This window comes from Cyprinodon tularosa, unplaced genomic scaffold (genome assembly GCF_016077235.1).
Source record: "Cyprinodon tularosa strain WSP-4 unplaced genomic scaffold, ASM1607723v1 ctg238, whole genome shotgun sequence".
NCBI classification, from domain to species: Eukaryota; Metazoa; Chordata; class Actinopteri; order Cyprinodontiformes; family Cyprinodontidae; genus Cyprinodon; species Cyprinodon tularosa.
The window spans coordinates 529,884-551,029 of record NW_024038890.1 but is presented as its reverse complement, the minus strand read 5'-3'; the positions used below and the strand labels follow the sequence as shown (position 1 = coordinate 551,029).

At 38.5% G+C, this 21,146-nt stretch overlaps 1 protein-coding gene across 1 annotated transcript in view; it reads right to left on the bottom strand.

The window, feature by feature from the left end:
* Positions 1-21,146, bottom strand: part of trpm6 (transient receptor potential cation channel, subfamily M, member 6) — a 34,815-nt gene that overhangs the window by 2,588 nt on the left and 11,081 nt on the right. The window contains 35 exon segments of the mRNA XM_038287266.1: positions 28-79; positions 173-378; positions 450-532; positions 660-958; positions 1,059-1,124; positions 1,270-1,320; positions 1,430-1,455; positions 1,535-1,599; positions 1,681-1,727; positions 5,245-5,347; positions 5,459-5,556; positions 5,630-5,891; positions 6,921-7,223; positions 7,331-7,757; positions 7,879-8,011; positions 8,121-8,262; positions 8,264-8,318; positions 8,405-8,519; positions 10,479-10,653; positions 10,737-10,988; positions 11,114-11,242; positions 11,340-11,495; positions 11,572-11,724; positions 12,739-12,967; positions 14,868-15,139; positions 15,259-15,375; positions 15,480-15,614; positions 16,186-16,239; positions 16,906-17,040; positions 17,140-17,240; positions 17,473-17,545; positions 17,626-17,749; positions 20,361-20,535; positions 20,756-20,927; positions 21,012-21,136. Of these exon segments, the coding sequence (XP_038143194.1) occupies positions 28-79; positions 173-378; positions 450-532; positions 660-958; positions 1,059-1,124; positions 1,270-1,320; positions 1,430-1,455; positions 1,535-1,599; positions 1,681-1,727; positions 5,245-5,347; positions 5,459-5,556; positions 5,630-5,891; positions 6,921-7,223; positions 7,331-7,757; positions 7,879-8,011; positions 8,121-8,262; positions 8,264-8,318; positions 8,405-8,519; positions 10,479-10,653; positions 10,737-10,988; positions 11,114-11,242; positions 11,340-11,495; positions 11,572-11,724; positions 12,739-12,967; positions 14,868-15,139; positions 15,259-15,375; positions 15,480-15,614; positions 16,186-16,239; positions 16,906-17,040; positions 17,140-17,240; positions 17,473-17,545; positions 17,626-17,749; positions 20,361-20,535; positions 20,756-20,927; positions 21,012-21,136 (5,110 nt within the window).

The following is a 21,146-nucleotide window of genomic DNA, read 5'->3' as shown; positions in this document are numbered from 1 at the left end:
ACAGTTAGTGATTTTAGATCGGAGTACCTTTGGTCATCTGCCATGACGACTGTGGGATCCGTCAGCTGCTCTCCCACTCCTGTCATCAGCACAATAAGAGATAAAACCACAACAAATAGAATCGTACGCACTCATAGATGCATCGAAATATCTGAAATAGTGAAACACTTACCTTGTATGTCCAGCACCAACATTTCTCTCCGTGAATACTCATAGGTCCAATGGGAAAATGCCAACAGCACCTCCTCTAATGAACAGCAGGGGGCGATCTCCTCCCCTGTGTTGTTATTGTATTTCCTGAAGTTGCCTATTAGATTTCTCTCAATGGTCAACCAGTGTCCATTAGAGTGCCAGAGGACCAGGGAAACATCTAGAAATCTAGCAGAGAGGAAGCAAAGGTGAGAACACGCAAACAAGCACCTTCAGAGAACAAAGGAACGCTCACACACCTTGGCGAGTGATCTATATATTTGGGTTTGATCTGGTTAAAGACCTTAATCATCTTTTGGGCCGCTCTCTGCTGCTGGATCTCCTTCAAGAGATTAAAGGTATTGATCACAGAGTTAAAAATCAAAAAGCCTAAAAAAAATTGGTAAGTAAAATAAATATTTTGGCAATTTCTTGCTTAAAAAGCACTTTGGTTTGGTTTGGAGACATACCCTTAAACAGAGCTGCAATGCGGTGCTGCCATGGAAGTACCTTTGCCAAGCACGAATCACCTCCGGCTTAAAGGCTTTGACCACATATATCTGACCAGGCTTCAGCACGTCCTGTTCTGCCCAGGTACACAGCACTCTGCAGCCTTGCCGGAGACCCCCATCCAAGGAACCCTCCTCACTAGAAAGCGGCTTCAGCATTGCAGACAGACCTCGGGAGGACCAGGAAGAGACCGAGCTGGATCCAGATTCAGCTTCAGAGCAGACCTCAGTCAGAGAAAACACACTCACTTCTTCACCTCCTGAAGAAATTTGAAGAAAAAGCTCAATAACGGAGAAAGGTACAAAAAAAAGGTTTTGTTTGATAAAAAGAAGCGCTTTAACAATAATTAAGGATGTTACCCAAAATAGAAACAGGAGTAAAGGGGATGTTGTGAGCCAGTCTCATTAGATTGTTTCTTTCCATTGCTAAAAAGAGAAACACAAAAAGGTAAAGGCATTAAAATAATAAATTATATAAACTAAAAAGGGTAAACAGCTACAAAATAAAAAAGGTAAACAAAAGCATGTATATCTGGTTGAATAACATTAATCTTCTTTATGAGGTCGATACCTGAAAAGTGTGGGTACAGGTTGTCACTGGACTGGAAGGAGGAGCTCTTCACTTCAGCAAACAAAAGAAAATTAGAACTAAAATAATAAAATGTTGATCTCAGCATACTGCATAAACAAACTAATACAGCAAATTCAATGTTCTGAAGGTTAAGAAATACCTTCTGGGGCAAATCCACTCTGCAAACTGCAACACAGATGTAAGGAAAGCTGTCATTGAAATATTCCAAGGTTTCTATTGGTTATGAAAGGAAGGAGAGACTTACGACGACCTGCGGCCCACTGATCGCGCCCGGCTGTTCCATGCTGAATGAGTGGGGCTCCACATCTCCTGTTAATAAAGAGACCCCAGGTTATAATTCAGACATTTTACTCACATTGTAAATAGACTCTTCATAATTCGAGAGTTTACCTGATGGGAGAACAGCTGCTTCTGCATCGAGTCAGTGGAGTCAGAATCTGAAACAATGTTTATAGAAATGCTCAACATAAAGCTGGACCCTTGATAAAGTTTATAAAGAACAATTGCAAAAATATGAACTTTGGACGTTTTTTTAAGTTTGTAAAAGCTTGACATAACTATATATATATTCAGCTCATACTTTAGTGTATCTAAAGCTCCAGGTCGGATGTATGTCTAAACTAGCTTCACCCATTCTTCTTCTGAGGGTTGCATTCTTGCTGGGAAAGGTTGATGCAGCCTCTAGCTTTGTATTCGGCCTCATCAATCAATTTGGACCCAACCCAAAAAAAGCATCTCCACAGTATGATGCTGCCACCACCATGCTTCAAGGTGAGGATGGTGGGTTTAGGTGTATAGTTTAGATCAGGGGTAACCAATTAAATATCAGCGGGCTCTGAATAAAGAAAATCAACCAGTAAAGGTACGGAGACATTTTTAATTACAATCTTTTATTTTAAACAGAATTTAACACTGAAATAAAATGAGTGTTTATGCATCCATGTTATACATTGCATTTTTAAATAGAAAAATATATAAAAAAAGAAAATTTCTCCATTTTAAAATCTAAAGTGTTTTTTGAAGTAAAATCGTTCAGTTTGGTATATAGACAATTTCCTGATTCACATATTTTATAAAACACCTGAACTGACTATTTGTTTTGTTTTCTTTTTCATGGCTTAATGAGATTAAGTGGGCTTTATGCTGCCCTGCAAGGTTTAAACCTGGGTATGAATGGCGACACAGCCATCCTAAAGCACATATCAAGGTGCTCATTCATGAGCCTGGGTCGATATTTATTTTTGATTATGTTCATGGCGGAGAAACCTGCTTCAAGCCAGTTCACCGCAGTTTTTCCAGAAGTCCACACTTCCCCTGCTCATCGTATTCTCCTTTCCCACCGCCCGGCCTGCCAAAGGTTAACCTGCTGTGTCTAAAAGTAGCTAGCAGCAGCAACCCAAACTGACACAGCTCATTGGCTAATTTGTATCACGTGTAGCCTAGGGATGGAACGGCTTATGAAAACCGTCCGAACCGTTCGGTTCGACTGTCTCGGTTCGGTTCGCGTGTGTTGCGTTCGGTTCATGCGCTGCTCCATTTTCTCATAGGCGAAGCGTTTACACTCCAGAGCAGAAGGTGGCGGTACTGCGACCAAAGCCAACCACCAGTAGTAAACAAGAAGAAGAAGAAGCGAAGCAGCATAGCCGGGTGTAGCAGAAAAAAATCAGGTGTTGTGGAGAATTGTGTGGGTATGGCGAGTGGGAAAGAACAGGCAGGGCTCAATGTTAACCATTGCCCGAACGCCCGGGGCAAGTACTTTTTATTGTCGGCATTTCATTGCATTTGCCCGCCGGGCAAGTGCAGTGATCGCAAAAAAAATTATTTATCACTCAAAATTACTTTAAAATCACCGACATTAGCTGAAAACGACCCAGCCGGCGCCATCTTTGTTGTTTTGTACACATTGTCGCGTGATTTGAAAAAGACGCGTGATTTGAAAAAGCCATGAGATTTTTTAGGCAGATGGCGTGATTTTTGTCAACCTAGCGGTAATTTTGATGTAGTTACCAAAACGACAAACAAGCTAGAAAGCGCTATCATATGGCAGTCTTCTGTACAGTGATGCAGGTCATACATTAAAAAATGTTCATAAATTTTTTTCTCTCACACATTGGAGTGGTGCATTTAAATGTTATAGAGCTAAACATGTTAGATTGGTGACCTGTTATGTTATTATTATTGTCTTGTTGCTGCATTTATTTTTTCAGGGAAAACTAATCCATGAGTCAGTTAAAAGTCAGGGAATTCTGAAATTATGTAAAACTGTGGAAACCCTGTATAAAATAACTGTATAATGATTCTCTAGAAAAGTCACATTATATTAATAGTATTATCTTGTATAAACATACTGTGACTCTAAAAGAAGTTATTCATTTGTGATATTGACTTCTATCTTGTGATTTATCTTAAGTTTTTAACACGTCAAGTTTTTTTTTTAGATTTTTAACATTACAATTTGTATTTTTCCCAAGCACACAAAAGTTTAAAGGAAAGTTTAGTTTGAAAAGAATGTGCAGGAAGGATTGAAAGGCATGTTAACACGGTAATGTAGGCTTGAGTTCATTATCTGAGGCATGCATATACACACCAGGAACCTGTAAAATTAAAAAATACTGAATTACAAAAAACGTTTAAAAAACAAACATGTTTCATTGATATATATACAAAAATGAATATTAGGAACTATATTATCAAACATTATACTGGGCAAGTAAAAATTGTTTCTGGGCAATTGAAATGTGAAAGTCGGGCACGTGGTAAAAATCCTTAACCTCAACCCCTGACAGGAGTTGACGCGCCAGCAGCACTTTATAGGTCTGCTGTATGGGACCACTTTGCATTTAGAGTGACCTACGATGACGGCGGAAAGAAAGTTGTGGATAAAAGTGCAACAGTGTGCAAGCATTGTGCAGCACGTTTTGTTTATGCTAACAGCAACATGACCAACATGTCATGCTAACCCCGAAATCCCACATACTCCGTCAGCGCTCCTCCCCGCTGCACTCCAGACCGCCTGCACAAAGCAAAGCCTACAGCCTCCGCTGTGGCTCCCGTCCGCTCCGCTCTGAGTTTCTTGTAGATCGTAGAGAGCATGCGTGAGATGATTAAATTCAAAGCAGCAAAACATGCGGAAATGACCCATGGTTTCCGCGGATCATTAAAAATAATTGCAATTCATTAATTTTTTTGGATTTTTTCATTAATTTCTTTAAAAAAAAATTTCATTAATTTTTATTTTTCGGTGTAACAATAAACATATACCGAACCGAAAACCGTGACCACGAAACCGTGAACTGAACCGAACCGTGGATTTTGTGAACTATTCCACCCCTAGTGCAGCCTGGTCCCGGGCGTTCCGTACTGTATTAACAGGAGAAGCAGCGCAAGAGAAGTTAGACACTGCCGTCGGACAACATGCAGTAATTTATAAGTGTTTTAAATCAGGTTGTGTTCGCATCAGCCAGCAGGTGGGTCTGGATCCGGACCGCGGTCCGCTAATCCGTGACCTCTGGTCTAAATGGATTGTCATCAGCTGATGGGTTTCAACTCTTTCCACTCTCAGAAGAGAGACAAGACAGAACTCTGTGTGATTTTAAAACCTTTGGATACTGAATGACATCTGTCCTAAACTTAACCATTATATTCTCCCAGACTGTATCCCTTGTACTTTTGATACTGGATCCATACCAAACCTGCACTGGTTTCTCTGGATCTTATTCTGGGTTATCAGTTATAGGGACCTGCATACACCTCCCTGATTTCTAATTGAAAAAGAAAATTACACACAGGTGGACTACAGTTAGTAAATGGGTAACTTCTTTAGACAATTTACTGCATTAGACATTATTTAGGCATATCAGACTAAATGGGGCTGGAAACGCACTCTTTACTTCCAAAAGCATGCAGCACTTCAGTGCCAGTTCATTATTTTGTGTGGTAAATGTAGATCCTTACTTAGCTGACTGAGGCTGGCTGAAGCTGACCAACATGTAGCTCCTCCAATAAGCCTTCGACGTTTTTTCCAGAAGGCATCAGACAAGCGGGACTCCAAGGTCTCCTGTTTTCATAAACATTTGAGAGACAGAAACAGAGATTTTGTGCATGGTCAGCATAATAATCACTCCATCTAGAAGGGGAAACGTGAGTGTTGTGTTCACGATCCCATTACTGGATCTGGAGTGCTGTCTTTTATCTTTACGGTCTTCCGGTTGGGGATTTTCCCTCTGCTGTCCATGTCCTGGCAGAAGGCTGGGGACTTTGCCCATTCTGCAGACACAAATAAACAGGATAAAAAAACAATATTTAACCCAGGACATAAAAGTTGTACAAGTAATCTTACCTTGGCTTTTACTGCACCGTAAAGGAGCATCATCTCTTGACCCTCCTCTGTCAAACATGATCTCCTTGTTCATAGCGTCTTTGAGAGATGGGAAAGATCCCTTCGTTGGACTGAGAGGAGCACCAGAAAAAGCCATGTTCTCCATGCTGGAAGACAGAGACCTGCAGTACCCAAATGGACACACTCTGGGTGCACACGTCCACCTGGGACATATCGGGGGTTTCCTCCAATGGCTAGAATGTCTCGATGGAAAACTTGTTTCCTGAGAAAAGGTTATAAAACATTGTGAAAGTCAGGGTCAGACAGTGTTAAATTAACAGGATTTCAATTTTCTCCTTGCCTGCCTCATACTCCTGTCCCTGTCCTTCAGCTCATTTCTGCCCCTTCTGAATATTGCTGCCACTCTCCTATTTCACCTCCTACACTACCCCTCCCACAGCGGTGAGAATCGCCAAGAGTTGCTCAGGCTCCCGTTCTCCCAGACGAACTCAATCATCAATCATCATGACTGACAAATTATGATGACACGTGCTTCAGAGGATATTTTTAATTACCGGTAAATCATATTTGTCATTAAATGTAAATTCATGATCAGAGTTTTCAGATCAGTTGCTGGAATTATTTCAAACCACTATGCTGCCAGCAGAGTTCTCAGAAGATTGAGATTAAAATAAAAAAACATTTAGATTTATCTTCCAACTGTATTACATTCAGTGGTACAAACACGTGATAAATCTCTGTATCGAAGAAAGTACCAAACTTTTCTGGATCCAAAGAGCTGTCTGGTAGACAATTACCAGACAGCTCTTCCTCCATGAAAGAGGCAATTTCTTCTATGAATTTATTGTGATAATATTATGACTTTATATTGTTACATTATTCTCTTAATGTTATGACGTTATTCCCTTAAAAACAAAAATCTATAGCCTAGCCATAGTAATCCATTGAACTGATAATTATGCAGTAATTGTTTACTATTTGAGTTTGTTTATCTCATTCTGCAGAAAAACATTCATACATCCTAACAAAATCGGATCAGCTGACGTTCATTAAAAACATAATTTACATAAGGAAAGGGACTGATGAGTTTGCCTGGGCGGACAGAAGCCTGAGCAGCTCTATGAAAATTCTCTTACCGGTGGGAGGGGTAACATTATTAACCGGTTGGGGCGGGCCTGCTGGTTTTTCATAAGAAAGGTCATTTTAACATGGCGTGGGGGACTGAGGCCAAACAACTTCCGCCGCAGTTTAACAGTTCTAGTGTTGAACATTTACCACAGGCCACAAATACCTCCATGTGTGGTAGATCTTCCTCTGTTATTTCTTCTTCCTCAGCATCCTCTTCTCCTTCTTCCATCGTAGCTTCCTGCTGACTGGAATACAAATACGGCTCATATGTCCAAGGTTTGTTATGTGGCGTCCCGAAGGCTTTGAGAAAAGTAGGAGACCCGCAGCGGGACGACTCAGCAGACTCAGAAGGCGTCTTATTCTTTTGACCACCAAGAAAGAAGTGAGGGGAGGAATCGTGTGGTTCAAGTCTAGAGTCTCTGAACTGTTTCTCATCAAGATCTTCAACAAAGGCCAATGTGGAAACCTGTGGAGAATATGTGTTTACTTAAATTATATGTTTGTGATCATTTTACTCATTTAGAGATAAACAATTAAGTTAGAAAATGTAATTATAGCTTGGGCTTTAGGCACCTCTCCTGCAGTTTCCTCTCCATCTTTTCCCTCTCTGCCTCGTCTGACTTCAACGTGGTGCTTCTGAGATACTTGTCGACTCCCCTCGAGAGTGAAGCCCTTTAGTAAAGAGGGTGGGGTGCTTTTACAGCCTTTGATCATCAGGCGGCGCGCGTTAGAAACGTCCCACTCTTCTCCTCCCCTGTGAGGAAGGGCCCAGCTGTGAGGGAGGACGTGATGGTTTGCTGCAGAGATGCGACGACATTGCGCCAGGCGGGCCTCTTCCTGATGAAGGCTGTCGGAGGCAGAGAGCAGGGTGAGGGTGTCCACAGCCAGCGCAGAGAGGTCCTGAAGCTGCCCGAGCTGACCGTCCAACTCTGACAGGCTGTCTTGGATGAAGTCTACCTTCTCTGAGACCTCTCCCACCATTCCACACATCTCATCAGCTCTAGAGGTACAACAACAGATGGTTTTCTATAGTTACAATGTTATTATACCAACTTACAGTAATGCTGCTAAAAGGTTTCATATTTTTTTTGTTCAAGCGTGCACCCCAAAATCCAACAAACCTCTCAGCTGTGGCTCCAATCCTGCTCATTTGAGTGCTGTGGAGATCTTTATTCTTCTCATGAAAGTAAACTTCAACACATTTCTCCTCAAACTCATACAGCTTCTTTTTATCCTCAAAACCCAGATAGAGTTCTATTTCAGAAAAGAGAAAAAATAAATAGAAATGCTTTTACTGAGCAACATGATGGAGTAAAAAAATAACAGCACAGTTCTGCTCACCACAAATACTTTTGGTACTCACTTAATCCAGAGCGCTTCTCTTCTCGCTCAGCATCTCCACAAAACCTCCTGTAGATCTTTCTCACAGCAAGAGCCATGTGACTGAGGAGGATGAGGGGTGGGGGCAGCCACGGCCTCTCCTGATAGGTCCTTATGTAGCGGTACCCGGTTGTACTTCCACAATTTGTTGGAAATTGAGGCCATATCAAAATAGATGTTGCTATTGGAGACGAAGCAACATATATTTACATCAAACCGTTTTTGTCAAATTTATATTTTCGCTAGACTAAAAGGAGAGGGGCTCACTTGAAAAATGCAATAAGGATGTTGACCATGATAATGTACTGGACGAACATGTAGACGGCCTGTAGAAGTGGGGATAGAAAATATGCTGGAGGACAGGAATCGTCTTCAGCACACGCTGTGAAGACAGAGACACACCAATGGTACAAAGGTTTGAAACAGTTTCAAAACTGAAAAAATACAAACAAAAAAAACTTCTGGATGATTAACTAGTTACTGCACTGCATATGACGGTACCTTTACACTAAATAAAAACTCTGATTCTGAAGAAAAATGGTCTTAAACAAGTGTAATCATTCATTTAACAACACTGAATTTAGATTTTTGTGTGAACTTGGACATTTAAAATAAGAAACTAAGTCTTAAAAAGCAGTGTGATGAAATGGTGATAAAGTTCCTAATAGCAAACCGTAACATCCAACTGAACACAACAATAAAGCTAAAGATGTGATATTAAAGTAAACAAAACCTTTACAACCAGGTTAACAATAAAAAGGCTTTATGCATGACTGTGTCACGCAACAGAACAAAAAACATGGCTTCCTTCACTGAACTAGACGTGCATATCACAGGAAGCCGACCAAATATTTCATCAGCCAAGAAAGTAACCAGAGCATCGATGACCACTACATGAAACACTGATGAAATGCGTTAACTGTATTTTGTTTGAATCGTATAAATGATGTTTATTCAATTACCACAGTGATTAAACTTAGCAGCAAATGCCACATCTTAAAATTCTCAATTCAGTTTTGGAGGCAAAAAAGATCAAATATCCACCAAAGCATGATGCTATTAAAACAGGGTTTTTCAACATTATGATGCAAAAACAGAAGTTAAAGATTTTCAGAGAAGAAATATGGGAAAAGAAGTGGTTTTAACTTTTTTCTTCTCTTGGAAACCAGAACATTAATTCCAATGAAACCCAGAACCGCAGGCCTGAGATAGGTTCAGAAAAGGATAATTAGAAACAATTAGAAAAATATGGAAAGAAATCTGACTTCTTGGAACTCGCAGCATAGCGAAAAGTCCTTTCAACTAAAGGTTAAATTTTCAACCGAAATAGATGTTTGGCAATAATGCAAAAATAGAATATTAAAACAAAAAAGAAAAAGCAGGTGTAAGTAATATTGATCGAGAACAGCAATGAAGGATGAAATATGTGTGTTTGATGTGCATCATCACATTTATATCAACACACACAAAAAAAAAAAAAAAAAAAAAAAAAAAAAAACCCAGACGGGCTCTCTGATGCCACCAAATATCACAAGACAGAAGTTTTTAATAGTCAGTTAAGAGAGCAGAAAAATGCATTGAAATGTGTTGATTTGACCCCATAAACCCAGAGGGTTTTAAAACTAATTTTAGCCTAAAGATATTTTATTTCAGTTATCAGATCTTTATGCAAAGTCCAAATTTTTTGTTACAGTGTAAAGGTAATAAATAATGTGGAGTTAGGAAGCTGAGACAGAGGCATTTCTTGCAAGAAAAAACGTTCAAATTTATTTAACATCCTCAGACGGATAGATGAGGCTCTGACTGAGGCAACCTCAGTACAAACATTTATACCTTACAAAATTACACACACTCCCCCCGGGGGAACCAACCCACCCCCTGAATAAAGAACCATGTCACACTTGAACATTTGGACGAAAAACAACTTGAGTTGTTCAAGGCCAATCCCTGTCAGGTTAATATTTCTTTCACTGGCCAGATGAATCTTCTCCTAAACAACAGTCCTCTCCTTCATGCTGGAAGGAAGCTGTGTAACTCATTCTTATCTCTCATGACCTTCGCTTGGAGCCTGTGTTGCAGAGATACCTCCAACTTTTCTTACTCCACAATAGTACTTTTTTTGTAGTTTAAGAAATGTTGTAAATGCTAATACAAACTTTTTTACATTTATTACCCCCCCCCCCCCCCCCCCCCCCCCCCCCACAGTACTGTAAACCACTAGGGGGGTTTAGACAGCCCTGTTGATGAGGTTATGTTGTAGAGCCATGTGAGCCTAAAGTCTCAGCTAAATATAAAATTCTGATGCAGTAGCAATTGAACAGTTTTCTAATGATCCACCTACAGTCAAGTTCTCCAGCGTAGACTTCTCCAAAGATCATCCAGTAGGGCTGGAAGACTATATCTCGAGCTAGATACCATGATGGCTCCTGATCTGGGGACAAGATGGCCTTCCTGGACACGCCGAAGCTCAGAAGTACAATTGCCATCATCACCACGATGAAGGACATGTTACTGGTCTGGGTATACATAGGAAAGAAAAAGACAGGGATTTTTCCACTTCATAATGATCTCCTTTGTGGGCAGAAGAGGTCTTACTCACCATCTTGGTGATCATGGTGAGGTAAGGACCAGCATGCTGATTGACAGCTAGAAGATCCAAAACTCTGACGAACCAGAAGATGATGTCTAAACAGTAAGAAATGCGTCCTGTAGTGTGGTAGGGATCACCAAGCCAACGCATCACCAGCCCAACCAGGAACAGAAGGATGGCAACAAAGTCTGATATGTTCCAGTACTCTGAGAACCAAACCTTCAGCTTCTGCCTCAGCTTCCTCGGTTCAGACATTAATACCTAAAAAGAAGAAAATGTTTTAAAACCGTTTTTTAGTGCAGTGACATTAACTTTATTGTACTATAGCCAAAAAATGTAAACACCAGCTTGCAAAATGACCTAAAACTCTATGCAGTGTAACTCACTTCTCTGGTTTTCTCAACTGCAGTGGATATAATGTAAGCAATAACCAGCCACTCCAGAACACTTGGCGATTCCTCCATCTTCACCAGGATGACATAGGAGAACAGCATCAGGAAGCACAAGTAGAACATCTAGAGACAAAAGAATTCAGGGAAAAACTGATTTAGATTTGCTCTTTACATTGATCATAAATGTAAATCATACAGAGAAACAATGCACCCAACCTACTGTGTGGAACCAGAATTTGACAACAGGAGCGGTGTAAAAATCATACATCCGTTTGATCCAGGAAAGGCACTGTCTAAATGCATTGGACACCATTTCTGATGCAGAACCGACAGATTTATCATGAAACGGGAGGCCTCGCTCTGCATCCACACTGTCCTGCAAGGATAAGAGGAGAAATGATGTCATGTGATGAAACATTAGAGAGAGAGGAGTCTAGAAGTTGACATACTACCATCTGATCAGATCCCTTAGGAACTGGCAGTGATTTCACAGGCTCAATCCCAAACAGCGGCGTCTCATGGCTCTGTGGCACGTGGCACATTTCAGCTTTGCTTTTGAACTCCAGGAGCAAGATGGCAGGAGGCAGGAGAAGGCTCAAAATAATCTGAAAGAGAAACAGTAGGTGCTTCATGATCCCTTAGCAAATCATAAAATAAAGGAAAAAATTTGGAAGAAAAACTAAGTTCTGTGTTTTTTTAATGAAACCAGTTAAATGATATACGTCACTGAGGGAAAACCTATAAGATGAACTCAATGAGACTCCCAGGAGTTTGCATAAGTACTTTCAAGTTCGAAGCAGTGGACAAAAAAAAGGGTTTTTAGAATATTTTTTTCAAATTGTTTTAATTCTTGAAAACCTGAATGGTGGGACACGTATCTGCATTTAGCCTTACTGAGTCAGTACCTTATATGTCAGTCCCAGCTGTGCACATCTTAACTCGTAACTTTTGATAAAACTGGATTAAGACTTTCCATGACCAGCAAATCTAAAGTCTTACCAAATATTTGTGACTTTTCTTAGTACCTCTGGCTTTGTGTGTACAGTCATCTCAACCCGTTTAGAGTTTTCCAGCATTATGCTCCATCATTTATACCATTAAATCCTAATAGCTTCTTTGTCCATAATGGGGGGGTTTCACAGCAAGATGGTGCTGCCACCATCTCACTGACCAGAGTATCTTCTACAAGTTTTCTGTGTCTTCTATCTGGATTGAGAAATGGCTTTCTTGGTAAAGGAATGGATTTGTGGAGTGTATGATTTACTCATCCAGTGCACAGACTTTTCCAGATGAGATGTGCATCCCTTCATCTTCGGTGAAGGCTGGAATTTTGGATCGTGTAATCCTCAAAACCTTTTCATAACTCTATCCCTGACCCGTCTGTTATGTTCCTTAAACTTTACATTGCTGTTTGCTCACCAGCGTTGTCTAACAGGCCTTCAAAGATCAGCTGGATTTATAGGGAGATCAAACTATTAAAAAAACATTCCATTTCCCAACAGTAATAGTAAAAGTGAGATCCATGCTTGGACCTCATTAATAAGACATTTTACAGTATCTCCCAATAAGAAGAAGGAAATCCAAGCATGGAGTGCCTTTTTCCCTTATCTTGTGTTTACCTTCATAAAGGAGTTTTTTCTCATGTTGAGTGGACCGGTCCAGAGATCTGTGAGCAGAGTCTGAGTGCAAGAGTGTGACACAAATGGCCTATGACACGAAGAGACAGCCAGCTGCAGACATGTGAAATTACTCCATGCCTCCATCTCTGAGGTTAACAGTTTCATGGCCATTTGCTCGTTCTGCTGAAATGCACAATCTAACACGTCCACTGCCAGCTGACCAAACTCCCTGGTGAACATGGAGAGAGGAAAAACAAGCGTATTTGCAGTAAAATAAAACACAGTTCTATAATTTGCACTAGCCCACAAACCAAAATACAGGTCCGTATTAAGACAATAAAATACCTGAAATATTTCAGTTAGTGCGCAATGAATCTAAAATATATGAATGTTCAAGTTTTATCATAACATTATGGAAAATAATGAACTTTATCACAACATGCTAATATTTTGAGAAGGACCTGTAGGTGACAAAAAATTATTACAAAAGGAAGAATTTTTAAAATGCAATATCAATTAAAATATTGGCCATATTTTACATGTACAGCATTCTAAATAAAAAAACCAAACCAGAGATGACTCATTTGTCCATCAAACAGCAAACAAGTTAAAAGCTTATCTCTTAAAAAAAAGAAAAAAAATGAAGAGATGCACCGATCTGTTTAATAATACCTGGATTGAGTGTATTCACAAACATCTGATATTGACCTGATTCAACAATTGAATGAATTGAATAAGGATGCAAAGAAAATTTGGCCACCAAAAACTTTCAGCAGAAATTTTAGGTTTTTGGCTGATAAACATTTAATTTCGAAACAACATGGCCGAAACTTGGGATGATGTGAAAAAAACGGCACATCCGAAATGGAGGGAAAGGACAGCAAGCGAACAGCACGCAGAAATGCTGTTGACTATGTGAAGAAAAGGAGTGAAGCAAAAGAGCATAGGTGGCGCAGCAGAGTTTGTCAGAGTTCAGAGCGCAGCAGACAGGCTTTTTGTTTTGGGTTTTGGCTGACAATTTTTCTTTGGTTGCAATCCTAGAATTAACCATATTTCTTTTCATGTGAGTGAAGCCTTTAGCCTCAATGTAAACATTGAGGCTAAAGGCACATGAACACAAACATAAAAGGTGATCTATATTACTTATGAACAAATAAGCAGCAAAAAGCAAAATAAAAAACTGTGCTGAGTAAACGGGATGGGATCTCCAATATCAGATATCAAAGCACTTATTTTAAATTATTCTAATTAGTCAATATTGGAGCCGATATCAGATCCACGTATCACATCGGTGCATCTTAGGACTGATCTCCAAAAGACATGACTTGCAATGATATAAAGTTAATGAAACTTTTTGAACCATTGTGATAAAAACTGATTCAATAATCAAGATTTAAATCATTTTTCTCAAACTTTTTGGCATATGACCCCTCAAATAAAAAATAGTGAGTAGCGGAATGGTCTCATGACCAAAAGTATTGTTTGGCTGGTTGGGATATGAACATTTCTAAGTAGCCTATTAACCTTAGGTACAAGAAAACAGCATGAACAACTTATGTATTTGCTTTTTCTCTATTTAAGTGATGTTTTATTATCTTTAAACATAATATTCTTAATCATTATTATTTTTATCATTTAGTTTAATTTCAGTAGACAATTTAAGACTCCATACTCTGAGAGGGTAAGCAAGATGATTTGCCAATGAATGAGTATTTTCAATTGTAAACTGAGATAATTAGCTATTATAAACTTGACCTAATATCATGGAGTTGTTTTTGTCTTATCTTAAACATACATTATCTTAATTTACTGTCAAAATGTCTTACTGACCTCTGGAAATAAAGTAAAAATGCATTTATTTTAAGAAAATCGACCTCTACATACTTTAATTTTTGCAGTACAGGACCTAAGAATGAGCGCTTTTTCTTAAATCCTAAATTTCATTTGTTTATAAACTCTACTATGAGTTGATCAGCTGATTAAGACTGAATAAAGTAGGGTAACCTTGCCGGATTGATCAGCAATGTGGTTTCCCCCCCTTTTTTTAAAGCATGCTATTAAAAATCCACCCTTAGGTGCAGATCATTTTAAATGTGATTTATATTGTAGAATGTTTCTAAACTACTCACAGTGAATATGCCTTGAATCGTTCCGCAATAATGTCATCCATGTTGCTCTGCCGCGCCTCAAAGGCCATGGAGCGATAAAGCTTACAGCCCACAATAGCTCTCGCCAGCGCTTCCTCCCCATGTTGCCACAAGAACAGTGCCATCTGCTGGCGTTGCTGGAGTACAGCCCAGACAAACAGGTCATTGAAGTTGAAAGGACAGGGCAGCAGGGTGCCAGTGACACTGGGAGTCAACACAACCAAATGAGTGCTCCCAGTTGACACAGTTTGATCCTGGAAACAAAAAATAAATGAAATTTGGGAAAGATAGCAGTCAAGAGAGTCCACCAAAAAGGATTTTCTTATAAAATTAAGCTTATGATGAGTTTTTAAAAGACAGTCAGGTCACCTACTTTGCTTCTGTAGGGTTGGGCCGTTCTGAAGAAATGCAGATCCTGGAGACTTCTACTCTTTAAGCTCATCCGTCCTCTTTGATTACTAAAGGAACTAGAGCTGTCCTGTCCACTCTCCTATAAAGAAACATGAAAAAAACTCTTAAACATCTCGCAAAATACAAACATTGTAACATTTTAGCAGGAGAGTAAAAAAAGACAAACTAAGTTCCTCTGCTCACTCTGCCCTGCATGCGACTGTAAGCAGCTCTGAAGTTTTTCCGAGTGTAGGAGCTTCGATATGCCCCTCCGATGAGGTATTCTATCACCAGGCCCATGTCAATGAGAGACGGGCGGTAACCTATAGGAAGAGAGGTCTACCCACACAAAGTACATAATGAATAAACACGCTGGTCTCGCTGCAAGTAAAATATCACTGACAAGTTTGTTTGTTTCAGCAAATCCAATCCAAAAAGTGAAAATAATATGTTATATAGAAAACATTAATTGTATCTTTCGTAGCACGGCTACAATCATCACTAAAAAAATTCCTAAAAATCTCTACAAAACTTTTTTTGTGGACATTTAATCCCATTACTAATGTCTTTCATTCAAAAGGCATTTGATGATTATTTTGGCTATAAAGTTATATGTATGGATTAAAAATCCTTTTCAATGTTTTGGATTTAAAAAAAAATGTAAATAAACAAATATTCTAAGATGGAAATTTTTGCTTTTTTATTACATTTAAGACATAATAATAGAAATAACAGTAATAAATGTTTTAAATATACGACTGTGCATAATGAATCTATATCAGATTTTTATTTTTTCTTAATACTTATAAATTAAAATGTTCTTTTCGTTAAGATCCAAATGTCTAAACATGCATCTGGGTATGAGCTGTAAATTTATTTGGTTTATGTGTGTGGTGATATTTTCATTCACCTGTTTTGCATCTTCAACAAGGTGCTGCAAGAAGCGCTGAGTCTGACCCTGTGACTGGAGAGAAACGCTTGTTTGACTTTACTTATAAAAAGGAAAAGAAAATGTGAACTTGGAAAACACAGGAAAAAAAATATTTTTAAACAGCAGCGGCTCTCAGGATATTTCTGTTTTCTAATTGGATCAAGAGTTGAGAATAATTAGACTAAAACACATGAAATAAAGAGAGTGGAAAATGAAAGAATATAAATTATCTGCAAACAGCTTTTTCCACAGTAAAAGCATCAGAAATCAAGATCTGCCTGAACACCATGGATGTAGATGACCTCTAAACGTACTGAGTTACTACTAAAAGAGCATCAGTTTTGTATAAATAAAGCAGATTTTTTTTTTTTTTTTTTTTTTTTTATAGACCAAGACTAGAACTATACAGATATATTGTTACTTTGAGTAATTAAAAAAACACTATTCAGTTTGATTTAAAATTTTTGCCGGTAATGTTTCTTTCCCCCCATTTTGATGAGATTGTACACTTTAACACCAGTTTTGGTTAAAGCATCACAGAAAAAAATTTAATCAACCAAGAACTGCTTTAACGCACTCTGCTCAGCAAATACAATGTTATTTGGTTGACATTGACCAACATAATTGCACAATCAAGGAAGCAAAAACAAAAAGAGAATGAGTAAGAAAAAAAAAAAAAGGAAATAATAGTAGGATTACTGAGTTGTAGAGCTCCTCAAGACGATCCACTGTGAGGAAGCGGCTCATGGTCATGCCATTGTCGATCAGCAATTTCACAAAACTGACCCGGTCCATCACCAGAGCATCCAGCATTGCTTGTTCCAGGGAGCCCATCTACATAACGCAAATGATATGATGGTAAAGAAAGACAAAGAACGAAGCCTGATTGAGAATTAAATCACAGGAGCAACTCCTGTCCTCAGCGGCTCTTACATGCCAGTGCTGACCATACACCAGGATGTCTTTCTGTGCAATATCAGCTCGATCCCAAGCCAGAGCCAACCTCAGCTGTCCTGATGGACTTGCTTTGGTTCCTGTTTCATTCAGAAAAAAAAGTTCAAAATAAGCAGAGCCAATTTCTCTGCATTTTTATTTTAATATTTAATCTAGTTTATTGAACTTCTACAAAAGAAATAAACGCAATTTAACAAAGATTATCATTTGGTTCCTAAATTATTTAAATGATAAAAGTTGTGATGTGTTACTAAAATAGTGTCCACTTATTTGAGGAGTCAAGACTTTTATGTAGAAGGAGACCAGATGTACCTTTGAGAACAGAGCTCAAAATGGCTGCATCGATTGACATCTGCTCGTCTGAGTCGGAGTCGAAGATGGTGATCTGTTGGTCGAAGAGACAGCGATGCAGCCGTTTGTATCTTACAACACACCAAACCTGTTTTAGTGGGAGGCTTTACTCACAGATTCTCTGTGATCCATGCACTGCTGGAGAAGAGTGTAAAGGTGAGCAGCTTCAGGACTCTCAACTCCAAACGCATCCCCAATCCTACCCAGGAAGTCCTCCTTAATGTCAGATTCCAACTCCCTGAAAGAGGGGTGTGTATTGAAAGTTTATTTACAGTGGATCAGAAAAGCCAAGAATACACAGTGAGAAGAAAATGAAATCTTGAACCTATGGCTTTTATTTGTCCTCAGCCTTTTAACGTCAAGTGTATCATATCTGATACATGAGTGTTTGAGACCCTTACATCAGCGTGATATCTTTATTTTTCTAAAAAAACAGATTCATGCAATGGAAAATGCATAATAAACTGCACAGAAATGTCTAATGCATCATAAACGATATAAATCAATTTGTATTTAAAAATCTAAAAACTGATATTTTGTCATTTCTCAGAATGTTAAATGAAGAATTAAATTTTGACTTTTCTGAAAAGTATTTCAGCATTTATACCCCCATTTAAAACAATTAACTTTTTTTGATGTGAAGATGGATAAAACTAAAAGAAAGATGATTCTAGTAGGTTTAGAAAAAAAGACTTGAAAGTTGAGTGGAGGTTCATCAAGTGGAGCAGGACAACAACCCCACATGAAAAGCTGCAATGTTTTTAGAGATGGCACAGTCAGTTCAGGGATAAACCCACTGCTGTTTGCACGCACCGTCCATCACACAATGAAGCTCATTTTTAAGGTCTAATGTCTAAAGACAAACCAAGTGGCAGATGTAATTGGACAAAGGTATCACCCAACTTCTCAAATAATCTTGATCTTCCTTCCATTTCAGTTTTATGTTCCTTTAAACTATTACATCAAATTCCAGTAAATAAATAAGAAAATTTAAAAAACACAGAATTTTAAGTTTAAAAAAGTTAAATATCTTGGAAAAGAACTCAACCTTTTATGGCAGACATTCTATTTACATTTCTATTTAAATTGTTCCAATATAAGAACAGTTTTATAACATGTACTGTATCTTTTTAAATACTTATGGAGGAAAAGTTAATTGGATTTATTGCTGCAACTAAGTTTTCATCTCTGTATAAAAACACTGACGAGATTTTACATTACAATTAAAATTCTTTTACATCACCACAGCAAAAAAATGTACGGTAGATCACTTTTTGTAAGAAATTTTAGTAATTTTTTCTGAAAATAAGTGATTTTTTTTCTTGAACTAAACAGTTAAACGAGACACTTTGCCAATGGAATAAGATAATTTACATTTAAAATAAGAAAATAACTGCAGCTTCATATATCAAATGCAATATATCAAAATATTTTACTTTAAGGGCAAAAATAATAATTTCATTGGCAGATCGTCTTATTTTCCTTCACAAATTAAGGGTAAATACACTTATTTAAAGAAAATTTTACTCATCTTCAGAACGTTTTTGCAGTGACTGAGGATTCCATATTCTTCAACTAACTTAAGACATTTCTAGTAGTACATCAGACCATTGATCTGTGAAAGAGTCAAACTTTCCCTGATTTTTCCTTCATTTCCCGTACTGAAGGTCCTGATCTTCAGAAGGTTTATGTCTTAAAGGTGCAAACATGTTTTTACACACAGAGCAGATCTTCAAAGATGCAAAGGGATTTATGTTCGTAGTTCATCAGATATGCCAGACATTTTTTGCATGTATAAAATGTAGACCATACTCCAATGTCCTAACTGCATAAATTCATGATTAGAGGATATGCAAATGTAAAGAGTTACCACGTGCACAGCGATTTTCTAAACCTCAAACTCAACTGCAGCCTCAGTTTTTGCATCTTTTTTAGTACTTATGAAAATCAGGTGCAAACTGACACCCAAAAAATATCTGCAGTCATTGTTGCCAAAAATGAGGCTTTGGGAGGATGCCAGAGAATTGAGAGAGATTCTGTGCTCATGCAAACATATTTGGATAATAAGAAATAACAGTAGAATAAACGCTGATGCAGGCAGGAGCACATTAATAAAGCGAGACGGCAGACGATCCTGATATTTCCTTTTACTTTTGATCAAACCACATTTAGACAGGCCATGAGGATAATATTATTATCTTTCTTATAAGTAACAGTATTACCTCCATCTGAATGGCTTTAAACCTCATCTTTTCTTTATGGTCACTCTCAAACTGCCTGTAGAACATGCAATCTGCTCATTTTAGTAGTCGGAACCAAATCAGTTCGTACATCTTAACATTTGTGCATCTTTGTAGCTCTCCCACAACATGCCTACTTATTACATCTACTAAAAAACAGACCTGTATGTGCAATTCAATCTAATCTTTGAAGATCAGACCCTGTGTTTTAGAGCTAAAAATATTTTCAGTCTCTGTTTAACAAATGTTTTCTATTATGCTCTTTATTTTGATTCTAAATTTAGAAGAAAGACTTCAGCTTGATGATACATTATCTCTTAACTTTTTATTCATAACTTCTAGCCCTACACAAGAACCCGAAGCACGTTTTTTATTAGAAAACTTTATAAGATTAATCTGTTGAATTAAAATACATTTTTAAACCCTTACAGTTCTGAGAAGAAAAATCTGTCCCATAATACAGATTAAAGAAGAAAACTGCAAACCATTATCAGCCAGTGAGAGCCTGATTAGTTCACCTGTCTATTGCAAACTGTGCATGGTTCCATTTTTACAAAAGCAAGTAAAGTTATATGACCATCAGCTTAACATCTACAACTACTTGTATACCTATCATTAGCGGTCTGCTTGTGTAAGAAGGCAAAGAGGTCTGCCGCCCGGCCCGACCCCTCAAATATAAACACTGGGACAGGGGGCACATTGTTGACATAGTTCAACACGGTGGATATAACAGCAGGGCCTCCTTCCACCACCACGCACAGAGCAGGCACTCCCTGGTTCAGTCCTGGAGAGAACAAACGTAAAAAAAAAAAGCCAATTATTTCAACTCTGATGTTTCAAAAAGTAATGATTACTAAGAATTTAAATACAGCCTGAAACAAACAACAATGCCTCCAATACAAATGTTGCAATATCTATTTTGTCATTCTACATGATGAATGAGCAGTTGGACAGAAAGACGCTGCCCCATCAGGATGAATTCAGACACTGCCACACTGACTCACGGGGGTGTATCTTCAGCAGTTGGATATGTTTCTCCAGTTTTCTTCTGAGGCCTTGATGACAACACGGTTTCCCTGACGTCCCGTCGTCCACAAACAGGAAGTGGGAATGGAAACCATTAAGACACGCCCTCTTGCTTAAAGGGTTTCCAAGCGGCTGGTAGGGCCTGAATACCTGAACAGATGTTGAGTAACTGAACTAAGATATACGATGTTTTAAACATGTTTGTTGTCATGTTACATGGTTTTTAGTACTAACATCTCTGCCGATAAGGTCCAGGTTGTTGTCAATCATTCCCCATGGTGCAATTCCAATAGTGTTTCTCTTCCTCAGGTCATGGCCTCCAAATAGCTTCACTGCTTCACCAACGTACTTTGACACACCTAGAAGGTA